The 22,250-nt window shown below is 41.4% G+C and overlaps 1 protein-coding gene across 2 annotated transcripts in view; it reads left to right on the top strand.

The window, feature by feature from the left end:
• Window positions 1-7,834, top strand: part of LOC126416802 (etoposide-induced protein 2.4 homolog) — a 38,705-nt gene extending 30,871 nt beyond the window's left edge. For both annotated transcript variants that reach the window (XM_050084673.1, XM_050084672.1), the window contains exon 7: window positions 7,351-7,834. In XM_050084673.1, coding sequence (XP_049940630.1) covers window positions 7,351-7,453 — 103 coding nt within the window. In that variant the 3' untranslated portion in view covers window positions 7,454-7,834. The remainder of the gene's footprint in view (window positions 1-7,350) is intronic.
• Window positions 7,835-22,250: the final 14,416 nt, after the last annotated feature.

Here is a 22,250-nt window from a genome sequence, read left to right as displayed (position 1 = left end):
CACTCACTGGCCATACCGGACTCGAGTGTCTATTACTGCAGCAACGTATTTTCGCGATCTGTCCCTGTCGTGGGCTGTTTCCTTCCATTCACCTTCAATACCTAGGCTCCTCAAATCAGCCTTCACATTGTCCTTCCATCTACGCCTCGGTCTCCCCACAGGACGTTTTTCCTCCAAGTGCCCTAGCAGTACGCTGCGCGCTGCCCTGCCCTCATCCATTTGAGCTACATGACCCGCCCATCGCAGCCTACGTGATTTAATAATACTGATTATGTCAGGGCTTAAATATATTGAATATATTTCCATACGATAAAAATCGATGTGTGTGCACTAGGCCTAAATGTCAGTTTGGCGAATGACGTGTGCTACCTAGTTAAACTTCTCGGTCTAGTTACATTGATTCAGAGGGGGGATATTCGAGTCGTTGCTTTTGGTACGTTTTCTTCAATTACCTATCTATCGATTAGTGAAAGACCTGGCGCGGATAACTGATCAAGTGATATTTGATCAGTTATTGACTGGGGTTGAAAATTATTAAATTTCTAAAATCGCTATTAAAAAATAGGGGTTGGTGGTAGAAGGGTGAAAATTTAGCGTTGCATGTATTTTGTAATGTCACATCATAAAAAAAATTAAAATAAAAAGTTCTGTCCAAAAAATTATGGTGTGGGCCTTGCCTTATCACTTAGGGGTATGAAAAATAGATTACGACCAATTCTCACACCTACCGAATATACATGTAAAATTTCATCAGAATCAATCAAGTCGTTTTGGAGGAGTATGGCAACTAACACTGTGACCTGAGAATTTTATATATATAAGGAAGTTGACGTGGCTGCCCCATATTCGCTGCCTGAAGACTACATGCATGTGGAAGCTTAATGCTCTCCACCTCCTGGCCCACACATCTTGGGGTGCAGACCATGCTACCCTTCTCCATCTTTACAGTGATCTGGTCTTGTCCGGACTAGGTTATGGAAGTCAGGTTTAGGGATCAGCTGCTCCTTCCGCTCTGAAAATACTTGATCCTGTTCACCATTGTGGGGTGCGTCTGGCTGTTGGTGCCTTTTGCTTCTGACAGAAGCGAGGATTCCCCCGCCACAAACAGGATGAAACCAACTCGTAGTTTCTTACATAATCGCCATTCGCAGATTCCCTGACCATTCCGTATACCCTGTCCTCTTTGCAAGCGAGGGATGTCTCTCTCCTGATCGCTGCCTATGGGTGGGATTGCCGGTTGGAATGCTTCTCACTTCCCTATGTCAGGATATCCATCTCCATTCACTGAAATGTGCCCCGTGTATTTCCTCTCACAACCCACCTTGGGTGGTGCCTAGACCACAGATTAGGACCGATCTATTCCAGAGTCCTAAGGTATCTGTCACCCCTTTGGTCTTCCGGCATCTTGTGCATTCCATCCTTGCAGAGTTCCAGGTTGCTACCATCTTCTACACTGATGGTTCTAAGACGATAGATATATCTGGATACACTTTCACGCCTAATACTGGCTTAGAACACCATTTATTGCCGGAATCATGTAGTGTGTTCACAGCAGAGCTGCTAGCCGTTACCAGGGCACCCATTTTGTTACTCAGGCCTCCCTCCAGTGTTTTAATATGTAACAACTCATTGAGCATCTTGCTACTCTTGTCATCCTTTGATCTCTGCTGTTCATGACCTTCTCTCCTTCTTTGTCCGTGCCGCCTGCTCAGTTGTCTTTCTCTGAGTCCGAAGTCATGTGTGTATTCCAGGGAATGAACGGGCTGACTGTTTGGCTAGATAAGCTGATAATCACGCTCCATTCCCTTTTGTGACTCCAGCTGCAGATAAGCAGATCTACACTCATGCTCATAAATTAAGGATAGTTGCAGAATGTGGTGCCACACAATGTGGCACTACACAAAACTGGCGCTAATAGCATAGGCACATAGGGAACAGACACGACACAGATCTGTAAGTCTGCGGTATCGGTGATAAGTTGAGAAAACCGTCCCGAAACACATGTATTACACAACACCACTTTTCCTGCGCATGCACGTACCACGACATCAGTATGGGATATGATCTCCGTGCACATGTACACAGGCCACACAACACGTTGGCATACTCTGGATCAGGTGGTCGAGCAGCTGCTGGGGTATAGCCTCCCATTCTTTCACCAGTGTCTGTCGGAGCTCCTTAAGTGTCGTAGGGATTTGAAGACATGGAGCGATACATCGACTGAGAGCATCCCAGACGTGCTCGATTGGTATGTCTGGAGAACAGGAAGGCCACTCCTTTCACCTGAGATCTTCTGTTTCAAGGTACTCCTCCTTGATGGCAGCTCGGTGGGGCCGTGTGTTGTTATCCATCAGGAGGAAGGTGGGACCCACTGCACCCCTGAAAAGGCAGACATACTGGTTCAAAATGACTCTCTGATACAACTGACCTGTGAAAGTTCCTCTGTCAAAGACATGGTGTATGTGCACCAATCATAATCCCACCCCACACCATTAAACCACGACCTCCATATGGGTCCCTTTGAAGGACTCAATGGGTTGGTATCTGGTTCCTGGTTCACGCCAGATGAAAACCCAGCGAGAATCGCTGTTCAGACTATACCTGAACTCGTCCGCGTGAACATAACCTGGGACCACTGTTCCAATGACCATGTACTGTGTTCTTGACACCAGGTTTTACGGGCTCTCCTGTGACCAGAGGTCAGTGGAATGCACCTTGCATGTGTCCGGGCAAATGAACCATGTCTGTTAGTCATATATAGACTGTGCGTCTGGAGACAACTGTTCCGTTGGCTGCGGTAAGGTCCCGAGCAAGGATACCTGCAATACTCTGTGGCCGTCTGCGGGCACTGATGGTGAGATATCGGTCTTCGTGTGGTGTTGTACACTGTGGATGTCCTGTACTGTAGCACCTGGACATGTTTCCTGTCTGCTGGAATCACTTTGTGGCACATGGAGGGCCCGTGCTACGACCTGCTGTGTTTGACCAGCCTCCAGTCGCCCTAGTATTCTACCCCTCATAACATCATCAATATGTGTTCTTTGAGCCATTTTCAATACACAGTCACTATTAGCACATATGTAAATGTCTACACACTTACTCGTTGCACTGTACTCTGACATGCATCAACAGACCTCTGCATATGCGGACTGCTGCCAGCGCCACCATGCGACGACCGCAGGTCAAACGCACCGCATGGTCATACCCTGAGGTGATTTAAACCCACAAAGCGCCCACCAGTGCATTGTTTCGCCATGTATCCTTAATTTATGAGCCTGAGTGTATGTCAAATCTCTCTTTGCCTGAAAGTGGAATGACATCTGGTGCACCATTGCTCTCACTAGTAAACTCCACACAATCAAGGAGAGTGCTGTGCTTTGGTGCTCTTACTTCACTCCTCTCGAAAGGAGTCGACTTCTGTGCTTTGATGTTCCACCTTCTGCTTCCCTTAGCAGAGTCCACTGCTTTATGCCGTCTACACATTGGTCATACCAGGCTCACCCATTGTGTGGAGCCAGACTGTCGATATCCCACATATTGGTAGATTATCCCCTTCGTGCTAAGTATAGTCTTCCTTAATTTTAATATTAGTAGAGAATTCATGGGTGATTGAACTGGTCCTCAGTTTCTTCTGTGAAAGTGGTTATTTCCAGATATAATATTTTGCTTTACTCCTTGAGCAGATGCAGGGTGATTGTGGTTGGGGGCTCTCTTCACGTTTTCTCAGTCTGGGACACCATGACCACTCCCCCATGGAAAGATCACTCTTTTTCCAGCTTTTAGATTTGGTATAACCTTTTATGCCTTTTGCTGTGTGTGTTTGACATCCCTGACTGGATCTATCACTTTTAGCTGACCCTCTTTCTTCTGTGAGTAACTTAGGAATTGCAGGTCTGATGGTCTCGCCATTTGGCCCCATAAACCCTCTCAATTAATCAATCAATAAGTCTCAAAATTTGTCAGGGAAAAATGCTAAAATATGTCTGGAAATCAGGGAATTTCACTTGGGGAAACTTGTGGCAACCCTGCTTGTGGATCATTGTGGATTAATGCACTTAAGTACCCTTCATCAAACCCCAAAGATCTTGCTGAATATGAAGGATCACTAATGTCAAAATTATCCTCCTTAAAATGAGAGAACCATTTTCTTGCTGTGCTCAGGCCAGTTACTTTGCCCCCATACACAGTGCAAATATTTCTGGTGCCTCTGCTGCTCTCACCCCTCTGCTGAACTTAAAACAAGAAGAATATGTCAGAAATGTTCAGATTTCTTCACTTCCCACTTCATTTTCTACCATCCACAGCTCCACTCACTATCTCCAAATGATAATATGTAAACTCAAATGGCAACAGCGAACTATAGATAAAAAATGGCAGTTTATAAATAAACCCTTACAGCCTGAACACCAATATGCAAAACACAAATGCTATGAACTTGTGCACCAATGTAACATATAATATCATCTCACAATTTAGTGGCATGGCACAGTGATTGATGTGTAAACCCAACATTATAAAAGTCGTGGGTTTCTCTCTCATCAAAAACATGGAATTTTTTTATTTCTATGAGCAAAGACTGTGATTATTTTTGTTCAGCTACGTTGGTAATGCTCATGTAGCCAGTATGAGGATATTAAAGGTAACCAAGGATAGTGATAAATTACAGTTTGCTTTTAATGCTGAAACTGAAATTTTTTTGTCTTTAGTTTGTTTGTAGAGGTTAGCTTCAATCGCCGTGAAGAAAGTGATTGTGATTTTAGTTGTGGCACAGATTGTTGGCCGCTGTTTCTACGTTCCTTGTGGTGGCTTCTTCCAGCATTGCTCTGTGCTTCACATTAAGAGCATTTGCATGGTTGCCATAAGTTCTGGAAATCAGGGAATATCGGGGAATTTCAAACATGTCAGGGAGATATCGGAGAAAATTGAAGAAAGGGGGGGGGGGGGGGGGGACTGGAAAATCTTGTTTTTGTTTCAGTAGATGAAATGGTTTGTTTACTGAGGTGTCATGCATTGTCGCCGACTGCACAGTTGAGTACATGCGCCGCTTCCCTACTCCCTCATGACTACTGCATTTCTAATTCCTGCCATTTCTCTCAGGCTGCACTCCTACCATTCCCTTCTGCTTGCAGTCAGCACTGCCACCAATTCTTGTCGCTAATCTAGCAGCTGCCGACAAGAGGCAGGGAGGCTTGAGGAGTAGTTCGTTTGGATCCGATTCTCAGAGACTGCAGTTGCGGTGGCTGGAGATGGCGGTCATGTGTGCATGAGTTGTGTCTGAGTGAATGTGTGTGTGCTCTCACTTTCTAACAAAGGTTGTAACCAAACATTTAGTTCTGAAAGTGTGATTATCTTTTCTACGTGCCTATGTGTGGCTCAGCGATCATCTTTACTGTGAGTTGCTACCTATCCTCATTATTATTGATTCTCAGAGTATTCGAACAAGTTATCTGTTGCGTAGATAGACCAACGTGGTCTCATTTCATCAACATGGTGTCTGTAGCTTGTGAATAGCTAGCCACACAAGTGGATTTCCATGACGGGCCAAACCCTCAGGCCATTTCTGCAGGTATCTCTAACAGATCAGGCCTTCCGATTTGAACCCGATTGTTTCCCTATAATGTGCAAGCCCTACCTGTCAGATCTAGTCTCACCAATCTACCCGAATGGCGTTCTGTTTGTGTATGGCATAATGCAGCTGATTTTCATGCTTTATCCGTGGACCCAGGACTGTGGTGCTCCTCGGCAGGCCTGAGGCCGTGGGCTGTGGATTTCAGGAATTGCAAATGTCTCACCACAAGTATATAGTACATTGCGGCATTTTACAGACATTTATTCTAGTACATTTTGGCACTTCAAAAGTAGTTTGTATATTAGAAAGTATGGATGATAAGAAGAAGAAAATTGTGGCAGTTGTTGGCAATTTGCACTCTATGCACTCACATTTTCTTGAATGAAAAACCACACGATACCTCTAAAATAATAGATATAACACAGTGAGTAATATCTGACAATAACGAATATAGTAGAACCAACATTTTATTGGTGGTCACATATAGTTTTGGCTTACACAACTCTACCGTGTCGTATACACTTCTTTCAAGTGGCCTACATTTTTCTCAGGTTATTTCTGAAATCAGTGAAAGTATTTTAAATCTGTCTTGTGGCTCCAACGAAATGCATATTTTTGTTACCAAATGTGTTTCGTTTTATTGAAATAAAATAACATCAGTTGTCTTAATGAAACACACATACCATTTCGCTTGCTTTCTCCATCTAGAAACAGCTAATTACAAAAGATGTGGATATTAGTACTTAAGATTTTTGCCCACATGTTTAGAAATATGGAAGTCCTTAAATTTTTTTGTCTACTTATACCTTTGATTACCCTTGATATCTCAAAATTTGTCAGGAGAAAATTCTAATCAGGGAAATGTCAGGGAAATTCACTTGGGGAAACTTGTGGCAACCCTGATTTGTGAAGTGATTCACTGTGTTTGTGTGTTGCCTATAACCTAGCAATAGCCGGCAGCTGATGAGGCAACATTATAATGGCAAGTGACAGATATCAACTGTCAAGTAATCCTAACCGAATTATACTTATCTATGGACTTTTGTGCAAAGGAAGAACTCATTAAAAGATTGGTTGTTCTTTGAATACACCTCTGTGTCTTAAATGCAGTGCATTCTGCATCATCTTGCTATTTATCGTTGCTAACCACCACACTCCACTTCCAAAAGATCCCCATGCACTGACTGATATATGAGCTAAGAACTAGAATTAGTGGTTAAAGACATGAAAACACCAGCAACAATTAATGGACTACACATTCACATTTGTGGTCTCTCAGTCTTTCAGAATAAATGTGAAAGCTAATTAAGCATAAATACTGAGGATAAAAATGGTGGCACAAACATATCTTCTGAACACTTTTTCATTTGACACAATCACTAAACATAAACCGGTACTGGCTTGCTCTGGCCCTCATTTGATGCTGGCTAGAGAAGGCTGATACCAGTTGATGTTTTGAAGAGTTTTCTGAATGAATAAATTGTTCACACTAATTCCATTTAACACATTCACTGTTTCATTGGACATAAATGTCAGTAGTTGCAACTGAACTGTCTCACTGTACTTGTCAGATGGTGCATACTAGCGAAAAAAGTTGATACTTTACATGATAGTTTTGCCACAATCCTTTAGAAAAGATCTAATAAGCATTTGACTATATTTCTAGCTAATGAAGTTTTCAGAATGATAAACACATTGAGAAAATTCTCTTTTTTATATGATTATTGTATAACATGACATTTTTTACAAAAAATAAAATCCATTGTATGCTTTCTTTTCAGTGATTATCCTCTGCAGCTTTTCTCGCCTGTTATAGCAATATCGAATGCATTATTCAACCGAACTATTGGGACAAAACACACTCCATCACAAGCACAGAGATGATCACTGGCTTCAAGTGTTCCATCTAATATACATGTACCAGAAAATGTACTGAACTGTGTAATTAACTCAATTTTAAAAGACAGGCGTTTTAAAATTCCTTTTAGTGCTACTTCAAATTATTTTGAAAACATATCACAGTTGCTTGAAAAAGAGAGAACTTTCAGGTTTTGGGCTTTATTCGTAGCGAGCCCATTCGGAAGCAGATCAGTTTTGCATAATTTACATGTTTTGCTTTATAATTTCATTGATGCAGAGTTATGGTATTGTAAGCAGTACAATAACAGTATGGAGAAGGAACTAGTTTTTCCTCTTCTTTTCCTAAGAAGTGTCTAAGTGATGTACAATCTGTGATTTTTTCCAAGTAGGTCAGCACAGAGAGAAAGAGAGTGTTTTAAAAGTTGTGAAATTCTAGTCATAAGACTTCTTCTTTTTACTCTTGTGTTGGTGTATACTCTGATGCACTGCTCACAGATGTGCAGTGATTTTGTGCCTCATTGACAAATTTTTTGCATATTGTTTAGTTATACTTTTATACTGATATTGATATGGATATAAAATATATACAAAACATAACAATGTTTTTTTCTTTGTTTTAGTATTAATGTATTCCCTGCAGTTGACAAACAGCCACATTGTAGTTCTAAATGTGAAATGAGCAGCTACACAAAATATGTCCTTATCAAGGTTTCATAGACTGTGTGTGATTTGTGACACATCTCCAGTTGAGATCAGACAGTTTAATGTCAATTAGTTTACGTAACTCAGCTGAAATAAATCTCACTTCAACTGAAGTTTTGAGCCAGTTGTTATTGTCACACATATGTAATTGACGTATCAAAGAAACACATGAGAATATGAACAAACCATCAATATTACTAAATGACTGACTGACTGAGTTTGTGGCATTCAGTCCCAGTTGCAAGTTGCCTATCTAATAGCCCAGGGGAAATAAAATTTAATTTTCATTATTTCATATAAGTACTGAGCAAATTAAATGTACTGTCATAATCTGCTCATTAAGAGGTATAATTTTATTTTAAAGGTTTAACATAGTAAGATAGGTACTACAGTCTTGAGGTAGCATAACTATATCAGATTGTTTGAGAATGAGAGCACTTTTGAAGGAGGTGAATGACAGCGATGGCTCTGGCGAAGACAGGAAACAGCGTAAGATATATTTTTAATGCAATAGGACTATTTCTTGAAGGAAAAGATCACATTTCACATTAATAATCATAGTTTCATCTGTAGAGCTTATTTTATTCTTCTATCAATCTGATAGGCATGTTAGATAATGGCAGTGTGGTGAGCAGAACTCTACATCTTATTTGCTCGACAGTACTCTTTACATGCAGGCATTTAACATCAATACATGATGTCTGTAAGTTATTACACTTCCAGATTTTATGACGGGTAATGTATCTGGAACAATGTTGCATGATAGCAGGCTAAAATAATTCAAATAATTGGTCATATTGACCAGAACTCAGTTTGGAAACATGGGAGTGAGTGAGATGGGTCTCTAATTAGAAATTACTTGCTTACCTGCTTTCCTCCACTTTCGTAAATAGGTGTTACTACCGGTAATCTTTCAAAAAATACATCTTGACCTGCTGCCTGCTTACAAAGGTAATTCAAACAGCGTGTTAGCAAATCTGCACACCGTTTTAGTACTCTGATTGAAAAACCATTACAGCCAGAAAACTTGCTGTTTTTTAGTGATCTCATGACATTTCTTCTGTAACAAATGGTTTGACAAAAATTATTCTGGTGGTAGAGTATGCAATGCCTGACCAAGTAAATGTAACGGATCTGCCCTTTTTGCCCCCCTTTTCTGTCCCATTGAGCAAATCCAGAGCTTCCATCCAGTCTTTATGAATCTGTCTGTCTTTGAAATTGGGATGACAAGTCAAAATATTATATTACACATTTATTCTTGTGAGAGGATCCTATTACCATACCAATATTTGTTTGCTGCACAAACTTGCAAATGGATGATATTGAAAGTATTGGGAAACATCGAGACTACTCAAAGCAAACAAGCCAATAGGTCTGAAAAGAATTAGTGAATAATTTATCATGACTTATAAAGTAGCACAGGTGACTACTGAAGTTCATTGGAAGGGCAAAAGAATGGATTTTCAGAATTACATGTCAGTACCCCAGTGAATGACCATTATGGATAGTTCCTAGACGAAAAGTTGCTTGTCTCGAAGAATTGTTGCAGGTTCAGAAAAAAAAAAAAAAAAAAAAAAAAATAGAAAAAAAACACTTGTGTGAAGCGGCTTATATCCCATTCACACACAATAGCTTACAAGTAGTAGATTCAATATACCTACATTTTCCAATGGATACTTGAAGTAATTACACATTTGTTGCCTCATAACAAAGAGAGCTTTCACTCTTCCAGAGTATCTTTGCAAATATATAATTCACTCAAAGGTTCCGTTTTACAGTAGAATCCAGGATGTTACAAGGGATGGCAAAAGCTCAGCAGAAATGAAAATGCCATCAGCTGTGCAAAAAAGAGAAAGAAGCTGATAGTATCCAATGATAACATTGCATGTGAACTTCTAGAGCCTGCCACGTTTCTTCAAAATGTACATATAATACTAAACAGTGATATGAAATGGGATAAACAACAGAAATAACCACTTATTGACAATATAATGTAAATGGATAGATAAAACATCTACTCACCAAGTGGCAGCAGGGGAACACACACACACACAAACAGGTTTAACTTTTACAAGCTTCTGGAGCCAGTGTCTCCTTCTTATGGCAGAAGAAGAAGAAGAAGAAGAAGAAGAAGAAGAAGAAGAGTTGAAGGGGAAGGAAGAGGGGTGAAGGGAAAGGACTGGAGAGCTTTGGGGAAAGGGATACAGTCCATAAAAACTACCCAGAACCCTGGGTCAGGGGAGATGTACTGCCATCTGGTAAGTCTCCCCTAACCCAGGGTTGTGGGTGACTTTTCTGAACTGCACGCCTTTCCCTAAACCTTTGTAGTCCTTTTCCTTCACCCCTCTTCCTTCCCCTTTAACTCTTCTGCCAGAAGAAGGAGCCACTGGTTCTGAAAAGATTACTGGAAAAGTGCAGTCCATCTGTATAGACACTAGTGCACCAGTTTTAGAATACAGCTCCAGTAATTGGAATCCATATCAAGTAGGCATTACAACAGACATGAAACTAAATCAGAGATGAACCACTAGGACTGTAACAGGTCTCTCTCTAAAGTCCATACAGAAGTGTAATAGTTTCCCAGGGAATTCAATTGGGAATCTTTGGTAGAAATGTGACATTGTTCTTGTGGTAAAAATAGGAAACTGATGTTGAAGGTAGGCTGTACAAAATTTCTACTGTGACCATTTTCCCTCTCTCTCTTAAAAATCTTGAGAGTGAGATATATTAGAGCACAAGCTGATGCATATAGACACTCGTATTTCCCCTGCTCTGTAACCAAAGCGAATAGGAGAGTTGCTAAATTGGTATGAATCAACCCCTACCATGAACTGTACAGTGTCTTGTGGAGTATATGTGTGTAGATACCTCCACAGTCATGAACACCAGTTGAGGGTCTCCAACACCTCCACTTACTCACTTTATTTGTATCATCCTACCACTGCAACCACAAAACGAGGGAGAGAGAGAGCAACCCTTAGGTCCAACACATTAAGTCCATCCAAAAACCTGTCACATAAATCCATCTTATTGCTTCTACTGATCATCCCCCATATACTCAGTTATTACAATGCTGGATTATGCAGTTTCCACAGAGGAGTCCTCTGCCTGTGTTGGCCAATGTCTGAGCAACTATACGCACTCTTTTTTTCCTTTCCACAGTTCCTGTCCTATTACCAATCAAGTTGTTATATGGGTGAAGGCACAGGAACCTGTTGGACCTTCTCTAGCTCACACAAGTAGCCCAGGTATTACGGCAGCATCCTTGCTTCAAGGTGGGTTAGGCTTGATGCAGACGAGTGAGAAACAGCTCGCAGTGAGATCATGGTGTCAGAAAGAATTTCATTGCACACACAGTGGCATCACAGTGATAACTGTACACCAGTACTAGATTGGAAAGACACCCAGTAAAGATGTAGGCAGAAGACAGACAGTGTTTGCTTATTTCAATTTTGAATACATGTAAGAAATGCAAGAGGAGGTTTTGGACTCCCACTGGTTAGTTCGTGGCTGCTGAAAGTAGTATTTGTGATACTACTGTATTTACTCGAATCCAAGCCGCACTTTTTTCTCGGTTTTTGTAATCCAAAAAACCGCCTGCGGCTTAGAATCGAATGCAAAGTAAGTGGAAGTTCTGAAAAATGTTGGTAGGTGCCGCCACAACTAATTTTTGCCGTCGAATATATGTAGCGCTACACAGGCATCCTTTGCAGGCACAAAGATAAATACTGGCGCCAAAACCTCTGCGTCAGTAAATAAAATTAAAAGAAAAGGTAGAAGAATGTAAACATTATGCCATGTATTCCTTCGTGTTTGCTGCTACCTCATTTAAACCCTGTCTGCCGAATAAACTACGAAACTAGAGTGAGATGACAGCAAACGCAGAAGAATATACATATCAAGTCATGTTTATATTCATATTATTCTTATGCTGAATAGTGATACTAAGCACGGCAACTGACTAGATTTTTAAATCTAAGATGACTAATTTCTGTGCAGAATGTAATGTACTAAAGAGGCGTCTGCAAAGATTTTCAAATTGAGAAAAATTTTCGTTAAACTCTCATTCAGAACATCTTCTATCATACGCTGCCTATTATTTGGTTTTTGTTGATCATTATCAAAGAAAGCAGCAGTGTAAGTAACAACAAATAGCACTCTCTTGCCATTTTTTCGCTTATGAGACAATTCCTCTGTCTTTTCTTTTTATTGTAAGCTGCGGTAGCGCGGACAAAAGCAAGCCATGCCGCGAGCGGCAACAGGTCGTAAACACTCATTATCAGAATGCGACGAACAATGCATGACACAGTACAATAATGCAGTTTCGGCTTAGAGTGACTTAAGCACCTATAGCAAAGAAAACGGCACTTATCAGATCAAAGCAAAATAAGCAATCGATTCAAACCAGACGAAACACGTGAAAAAGGAAGGGTACCCGTACAAATACGGATGGAGCACCTGACACATAGCAATGGCTACTTGGTAAAGCTTAACTGTTAAGCTTACGACTCAAACCAAACTACTGTAGCTGTATCTTCATCCATTCGACCTAAATTGTGTCTCATGTTACAATGGACCAACTTTGTTTCGATTTGGAGGTGCGGTCTAAAACTTTTCTCTCCCCTTGAATTTCGAGTCTCAAATTTCAGGTGCGGCATAGATTTGGGAAATTTTTTTTCCCTTGATTTCGAGTCTCATTTCTCAGGTGCGGCTTCGATTCGAGTAAATACGGCATTCATAGATTTAAGAGACAATGAAAGTAAATTCTACAATTACTTTTGAATGAGTGTATAGCCGTTTGATGAATTACCAGTAAAGCTGCAATCATTTATCAAGAGCACAGACTCTGCAATGAGGCTGTCAATGAAAATTCAAAATGTTGACTGTGACTATGAGATAAGTAGAGAGTATTTAAGTATTCACATCCTGTTAGTTATTTTAAACAAAAGCTAAAATACAGTTAAAAAATTGGAACGAAGTTGTAAATGATAATCTTGCCTCAATGGTATTTTTTCAACCTATTAATGAGCTTTGGAATTTTGCTAACAAGTATGTGGTAATATATTTTGCTACATGGCAACATAGCCAGCTTCTGTGCATTAGGACTAAGCAAAATAGTTTTCATAAGTAGTCTAAATTATTAAATGAAGAACATTATTGATGTTGTGGAGAAAGTTAATGCCATACAAGAATGTGTATAGGGCTGCCAAACAATAGACACACACCTCGTAACAAAACATTTGAAATGCAAGTACAAAATTTTTTTTTTCTATAATGTCAATTGGAATCCACTTGTAACTGTACTTGATGAGTATTATTATTAAAAGTTCCCACAGAATCTCCACTGTTTTCTGCTGTAGGAAGAAGGCCTAGTCGTGATGTTGCTGGGAAATGGCTTGTGTATGAGTCTAGGCAGGCAGGCAAATCATGAAACAGTATACTGGCTTGATTGTTGCAATCTGGAAAATGATCAGTAGGTAGACTCTGCTGAGGACATGGAGCATTGAGCTTGAAATGCTCATTCATGGAAATGAACCTCTGCGATAACTTCACCACCTCGCATCTAAGTTCCAATTTGCAATTCAGTGGCAATGTTTTATGTGGACGAAGCAGTGGTTCCAAAAATGATTTATCATCATCTGGTGCTTTGTATGTAGCTGGCGATATGGGAGAACTCATGATTTTTAATAAGGAAACTTCAAATTTTCCTGCGCTATTAGGAAACATTGTCCAAATTCTTCCAAGGCTTACTCTGTGCAATTGGTGTTAATGTACTTGTTGTAGTATCCAGGCTATCCAGAGATTCACTACCGGCCTGACAGTTGTCGAGCACAATGTACTTACCTGCTGAAATTGCTTCTTGTCCTGATTTTGTATTTCTTCTCACATTTTGTGTTGGTATCTTCAATGCCCTTCCACATTTCCATGACTTTTGAACCTGTAATGAAACACAGTGTAGGGTACTGGGACACTACTAAAGACTTAACATTATTATTATTGTTATTATTATTATTATCATTAAGTTAATATTCATCCTTTTCATATACCTGGGTAGTGGCTGCACTCAAATTTATTTGTATTATCACTACAGAATTGGCCACACAACACTGTGAACTTCCCCAAGTGCTTGGGTGTGTGGGATGGCAAGTATGTTAGAATAGATAAACCAGATTTCAGTGCTTCATCTACATCTACATGTACATTTATACTCCGCAAGCCACCCAACGGTGTGTGGCGGAGGGCACTTTACGTGCCACTGTCATTACCTCCCTTTCCTGTTCCAGTCGCGTATGGTTCGCGGGAAGAACGACTATCTGAAAGCCTCCATGCGCACTCTAATCTCTCTAATTTTACATTCGTGGTCTCCTCGGGAGGTATAAGTAGGGGGAAGCAATATATTCAATACCTCATCCAGAAACGCACCCTCTCGAAACCTGGCGAGCAAGCTACACCGCCATGCAGAGCGCCTCTCTTGCAGAGTCTGCCACTTGAGTTTGTTAAACATCTCCGTAATGCTATCACGGTTACCAAATAACCCTGTGACGAAGCGCGCCGCTCTTCTTTGGATCTTCTCTATCTCCTCTGTCAACCCAATCTGGTACGGATCCCACACTGATGAGCAATACTCAAGTATAGGTCGAACGAGTGTTTTGTAAGCCACCTCCTTTGTTGATGGACTGCATTTTCTAAGGACTGTCCCAATGAATCTCAACTTGGTACCCACCTTACCAACAATTAATTTTTTATGATCATTCCACTTCAAATCATTCCGCACGCATACTCCCAGATATTTTACAGAAGTAACTGCTACCAGTGTTTGTTCCGCCATCATATAATCATACAATAAAGGATCCTTCTTTCTATGTATTCGCAATACATTACATTTTTCTATGTTAAGGGTCAGTTGCCACTCCCTGCACCAAGTGCCTATCCGCTGCAGATCTTCCTGCATTTCACTACAATTTTCTAATGCTGCAACTTCTCTGTATACTACAGCAACATCTGTGAAAAGCCGCATGGAACTTCCGACACTATCTACTAGGTTATTTATATATATTGTGAAAAACAATGGTCCCATAACACTCCCCTGTGGCACGCCAGAGGTTACTTTAATGTCTGTAGGCGTCTCTCCATTGATAACAACATGCTGTGTTCTGTTTGCTAAAAACTCTTCAATCCAGCCACACAGCTGGTCTGATATTCCGTAGGCTCTTACTTTGTTTATCAGGCGACAGTGCGGAATTGTATCGAACGCCTTCCGGAAGTCAAGAAAAATAGCATCTACCTGGGAGCCTGTATCTAATATTTTCTGGGTCTCATGAACAAATAAAGCGAGTTGGGTCTCACACGATCGCTGTTTCGGGAATCCATGTTGATTCCTACATAGTAGATTCTGGGTTTCCAAAAACGACATGATACTCGAGCAAAAAACATGTTCTAAAATTCTACAACAGATCGACGTCAGAGATAAAGGTCTATAGTTTTGCGCATCTGCTCGATGACCCTTCTTGAAGACTGGAACTACCTGTGCTCTTTTCCAATCATTTGGAACCTTCCGTTCCTCTAGAGACTTGCGGTACACGGCTGTTAGAAGGGGGGCAAGTTCTTTCGCGTACTCTGTGTAGAATCGAATTGGTATCCCGTCAGGTCCAGTGGACTTTCCTCTGTTGAGTGATTTCAGTTGCTTTTCTATTCCTTGGACACTTATTTTGATGTCACCCATTTTTTCGTTTGTGCAAGGATTTAGAGAAGGAAATGCAGTGCGGTCTTCCTCTGTGAAACAGCTTTGGAAAAAGGTGTTTAGTATTTCAGTTTTACGCGTGTCATCCTCTGTTTCAATGCCATCATCATCCCGGAGTGCCTGGATATGCTGTTTTGAGCCACTTACTGATTTAATGTAAGAACAGAACTTCCGAGGATTTTCTGTCAAGTCGGTACGTAGAATTTTAATTTCGAATTCACTGAACGCTTCACGCATAGCCCTCCTTACGCTAACTTTGACATCGTTTAGCTTCTGTTTGTCTAAGAGGTTTTGGTTGTGTTTAAACTTGGAGTGAAGCTCTCTTTGCTTTCGCAGTAGTTTCCTAACTTTGTTGTTGTACCACGGTGGGTTTTTCCCGTCCCTCACAGTTTTACTCGGCACGTACCTGTCTAAAACGCATTTTACGATTGCCTTGAACTTTTTCCATAAACACTCAACATTGTCAGTGTCGGAACAGAAATTTTCGTTTTGATCTGTTAGGTAGTCTGAAATCTGCCTTCTATTACTATTGCTAAACAGATAAACCTTCCTCCCTTTTTTTATATTCCTATTAACTTCCATATTCAGGGATGCTGCAACAGCCTTATGATCACTGATTCCCTGTTCTGCTCATACAGAGTTCGGGTCTGTTTGTTATCAGTAGGTCCAAGATATTATCTCCACGAGTCGGTTCTCTGTTTAATTGCTCGAGGTAATTTTCGGATAATGCACTCAGTATAATGTCACTCGATGCTCTGTCCCTACCACCCGTCCTAAACATCTGAGTGTCCCAGTCTATATCTGGTAAATTGAAATCTCCACCTAAGACTATAACATGCTGAGAAAATGTATGTGAAATGTATTCCAAATTTTCTCTCAGTTGTTCTGCCACTAATGCTGCTGAGTCGGGAGGTCGGTAAAAGGAGCCAATTATTAACCTAGCTCGGTTGTTGAGTGTAACCTCCACCCATAATAATTCACAGGAACTATCCACTTCTACTTCACTACAGGATAAACTACTACTAACAGCGACGAACACTCCACCACCGGTTGCATGCAATCTATCCTTTCTAAACACCGTCTGTACCTTTTTAAAAATTTCGGCAGAATTTATCTCTGGCTTCAGCCAGCTTTCTGTACCTATAACGATTTCAGCTTCGGTGCTTTCTATCAGCACTTGAAGTTCCGGTACTTTACCAACGCAGCTTCGACAGTGTACAATTACAATAGCGATTGCTGCTTGGTCCCCGCATGTCCTGACTTTGCCCCGCACCCGTTGAGGCTGTTGCCCTTTCTGTACTTGCCCAAGGCCATTTAACCTAAAAAACCGCCCAGCCCACGCCACACAACCCCTGCTACCCTTGTAGCCGCTTGTTGCGTGTAGTGGACTCCTGACCTATCCAGTGGAACCCGAAACCCCACCACACTATGGCGCAAGTCGAGGAATCTGCAGCCCACATGGTCGCAGAACCGTCTCAGCCTCTGATTCAGACCCTCCACTTGGCTCTGTACCAAAGGTCCGCAGTCAGTCCTGTCGACAATGCTGCAGATGGTGAGCTCTGCTTTCATCCCGCTAGCGAGACTGGCAGTCTTCACCAAATCAGATAGCCCCCGGAAGCCAGAGAGGATTTCCTCCGATCCATAGCAACACACATCATTGGTGCCGACATGAGCGACCACCTGCAGATGGGTGCACCCTGTACCCTTCATGGCATCCGGAAGGACCCTTTCCACATCTGGAATGACTCCCCCCGATATGCACACGGAGTGCACATCGGTTTTCTTCCCCTCTCTTGCTACCATATCCCTAAGGGGCCCCATTACGCGCCTGACGTTGTAGCTCCCAACTACCAGTAAGCCCACCCTCTGCGACCGCCCGGATCTTGCAGACTGAGGGGCAACCTCTGGAACAGGACAAGCAGCCATGTCAGGCCGAAGATCAGTATCAGCCTGAGACAGAGCCTGAAACCGGTTCATCAGACAAACTGGAGAGGCCTTCCGTTCAGCCCCCTGCCACACCTCGAGACGATCTCCCACTCTACCACAGGTGAGGGATCAGCCTCAATGCGGGCCTTATCCCGGGCAACCACAGTCGTAGTCCGGTCGGGGGATGCGTGGGACGAGCTGGCTGTCCCCGACAAACCCCCATCCGGACCCCCACAGTGATGCCCATTGGCAACAGCCTCAAGCTGTGTGACCGAAGCCAACACTGCCTGAAGCTGTGCGCGAAGGGATGCCAACTCAGCCTGCATCCGAACACAGCAGTTGCAGTCCCTATCCATGCTAAAAACTGTTGTGCAAAGAACGTCTGAACTAATCTACAGAGAGCGCAAACAAATCGACACAAAATTTAAACGGTTATTGAAATACAAGATTGCCTAGTAAATGCAGTAATGCTGCTACTTGCGCACTGCTGACACACTGCTCGGCGGCGGAAGGAGACTACGCGATTTTACACTATTCAGGTACTAAAACGCGATGCTACAACTCTCAAATACTATAATACGCCCGAAATTTATGAATTAAACAATGCAAGTACCAAAAACACGCAAAGAAATTAAGAATTAAACTATGTAACAAATGAGTGAGCTAGGAGTATACGACTTGCTGCTGCAGCTGCTTATACAACAGCAGCAGGGAGCACACTGGGTTCTTCAACTGCAACAAGTTCCATTCTGTAGTCTTGTTCATTGTCGCTGACGTAAACTGTTTGTTCAGCTATATGGATGTTAGATATCATGGCAGAAAATTTGAAAAGGCTATCTTCGAAAACTCTGAGCTGTGTAAAATGTTAGAATGCTGAATCAATTTATAGCCAAATGTGAAAGACTAATTTATGTCAGTATTTAAATGTGTAATTATTTATTTTGTGGCTGCACTACAATAAAGCCTTGATTACAATAAAGCAATAAAACATTGATACAATAAAGCATTGAACTGGCTGGGTTAACAACATTTTTAAACTATTATTGTTAACTGAAGATTTGTTCATTCAGATGAAGTGCTCCAGGCCAGGGAGCAAAGCATTTGCTGCTTTGTGCTATTTCAATTTTTGAATGACCATATTCAAGCAAAAACATCACTATTAGAGCACAAACACACAATAGTTCAACAGTGGTACTTACCTTTATTTTATTCTTCTGATCCAGTTGCACAGCAAAATCCTGACAAAGCTTTTCACTCACTTGAAACCTTGCAGTTCCCTTCTTAATCCTATCGTGATATTTCTTGTGAGACATGTCCCAAATCAGGGTATTTCTTCATCTCTTCAATGAACAGTTCCACATCCAAACTGGCTGCATCCTAGGTAGGCTGATGGCAGCTGTTTTTATGGTTGCAAACATGTGTACACTGCACCATTACCTACAATGACTGCTGCTTTGTGACGACTGGTGAGATTGCTGCTATGCAGCCACGATCAGTGAACACAATTGTCTCATTGCGACCGCAAGTTCAGAGCATCACAGCTGTAATGTGCTCCACCATTTCATGTCACTGCTAAAACACATGAGGAGATTACACTGCAAGCTCACTCTAGTAATATGCTCGTGTGCATCAAGCCAGTGCTTATTCAGGGCAGCAAGGCAAGAAGCTGCCCACCTTCGAGGTTGAGGATGGCTACCTCACATGCCACCTCAATTCAACAGTGACAGTGGCAAGTAAAGAAACTTATGCTCTGAAGCTAGGAATGGTCTTAGATAATTGCCAAAACCTACAGTCTCCACACCTGAGGAGACCATCTGAAACCACAGCCTTCGCCACTTCAAGAGGACTTGTGACACAAAAGTTGGGAACCCAAGGAAGCAGAACACTGTCCAGTCTCATGGGGGTTCCCACATTATCTATAGATAGCGCAAAGGTACCTCGGCTCATAGCAGAGGACACAACTACCATCATTTTGGAGCCACTGGCAAAATTCCAATAGTAATCTTGCTCTTTACTTCATACACTATAAGATTAGCTAGTATAGTTCCTAAAAGCCAGTCATAGTAAGGAAGGATCTAATCTCCCTGCTTAAAATTCTGATAGTGTTAGACGGAAAAATTGGCAAACCAACTGCAAATGGTGCCACTCCCAAGTATACTCTGTGCTTTGTAGCTGCACCACCTGAGGTGTCTTTCATGGTCCACGCAATATGTTGAGAAATTTGATCATTCAGCAGCCAAACTTTCCCTTCTCTAGTGAATTGTTCACAGTAGGAAAACACCCAGACACTGTCAAAACTTCGCAGGGAGTAAGAAGAGTGAAAATAAATAGACACCTGTTTTGGCTTAGGTGCCGACATTCAGTAGTTTCTCAGAAAATGACGAAGTTTGGACAACTTTATCAGTCTGCCTGAGCGGCATGAAATGAAGTGAATCGGTAGTGCAGTAGCCAAGAGCTCAGATACAAATTATTTCACTATGTGTTCAGATCCTATCTTAAATTGTTCTTTTCTTTTTTTCTCTTATCTTTATTAGTCATGGAAGTATATGACATCAATATTTTTGGTGACATTATCAATTATTGGAGGAAGAAGAAGAAGAAGAAGAAGAAGAAATAAGTGTTTGTTGGTCTAAGGGACTAAATTTGCCATTGACTTCTTGAAGTCAAACAAAAACTGTTAGTAACAGCTTTCAGAATGAAATATTCACTCTGCAGCAGAGTGAGCCCTGATATGAAACTTTCCTGGGAGATTAAGACTGTGTGCTGGACCGAGACTTGAACTCAGAACCTTTGCCTTTCACAGTCTGGTGTTCTACCGACTGAGCTACCCAAGCATGACTTACGATCTGTCCTCACAGCTTTATTTCCACCAGTACCTCATCTCCTACCTTCCAAACTTCACAGAAGCTCTCCTGTAGTCCCTGATGGAAATGTTCACCATGTTCCTCTTATGTGTCAGCCAAATTTTCTTGAAAATTGCGCCCGGGTTCCCGGGTTCGATTCCCGGAGGGGTCAGGGATTTTCTCTGCCTCGTGATGACTGGGTGTTGTGTGATGTCCTTAGGTTAGTTAGGTTTAAGTAGTTCTAAGTTCTAGGGGACTGATGACCATAGATGTTAAGTCCCATAGTGCTCAGAGCCATTTGAACCATTTTTCTTGACAACTGTGTAAATGTGACATAAGAAAATGTAGTTTTAGAGGGACCTTGCATCATAACTGTTTAAATGATTGTAGAATATCTTCCAATATTTCCTTGTAATCAGGCTACTTATTCTGCCCAAGGTAACATGCACAAAATTTGTAAAACTTCTCCAAGCTTGCTGTTACGTTTCTGTTGTTGTATTTTCAAAGTACTCATCAGATATCAACTTAGGTATATCTGGTCCAACAAATCTCTTCTTTCAACTTTGCAGCTGATAGGTTTGGGAATTGGCTACACAAGTATTGGTAACAGTTTCCTGTTTTGTCCAGTGCTTTCACATATTGCTTCATCAGTCCAAATTTGATATGTGGTGGAAGCAATAAAATGTGATCTGGATTAACCAAATATTCAGTCACAATGGTCTTCGGTCCTACTATCAGGTTTTGCCTCTTAGACTACTCTCACCTACTCCAGTGGTACCCTGATTGCTGGCCAAGAGGAATGCCAGTCACTTTAAAATCACCACTCACAAGCCACGGTGTTCATAGGAGTACTTTCATGGTACTGCATGTCTCTTTGAAGTGTACTGAATACACAGTTGGAACCGATCCTAGCTCATTTCCAATATGTAGCAACAGTGCTTTCAAACTTTGCTTTGAAGAATATATAAATAATCTCCATTGCTTACTCTCATACTTATGAGCTCCCAGTTTCGTCATTAATCTGGCAATGTCTTTGCAGAACAACATTAAACCATCTTCAACAAAAAATTCCCTACATATTTATCACAGTTTCTGTACATTGAATATACTGTACCATGAACAAGTAAAATTAGCTTTACTGAGACATGATCCCAGGAGTTGGACTGTGTCGTTTTGAGAGTCCCAAGTCTTTCAGCAAATTGTGAACTTCTGTTTGAGTAGGAGGTTTTGGGTTGCTGTCGATATCACACTTGGAATAGTCAGATTTACTACTTTCTTGACTTATATCTGGTTCGGAGAATTCAAATGTATCCATTAATGTTGGTGGAGAAGGGATCAGTAGCCCTGGTCTGTGAGGGACTGGTCTAATCACCGAGTCTAAGTTTGGACACAAGATTTTGTTCATGTTTCTTCTGTTGTATCCCATTACTTTTGTCATACAGAAGTAACACTCATCAACACGATTCTTCTGTTCACACCATACCTTGTGAATAGTGAAGTTAAAGCAGTTGATTTTACCTTCACTCCTCTTCCTTAATTGCTCCACGCATGTATGACACACAATGTGTGTTGTTCCGGTCTCTGAGCTTCGTGCTGAAATAAGCAGAGT

This window comes from Schistocerca serialis, chromosome 8 (genome assembly GCF_023864345.2).
Source record: "Schistocerca serialis cubense isolate TAMUIC-IGC-003099 chromosome 8, iqSchSeri2.2, whole genome shotgun sequence".
Lineage (NCBI taxonomy): Eukaryota > Metazoa > Arthropoda > Insecta > Orthoptera > Acrididae > Schistocerca > Schistocerca serialis.
The sequence above is the reverse complement of the archived record's forward strand: the minus strand, read 5'-3'. Positions and strand labels throughout refer to the sequence as shown.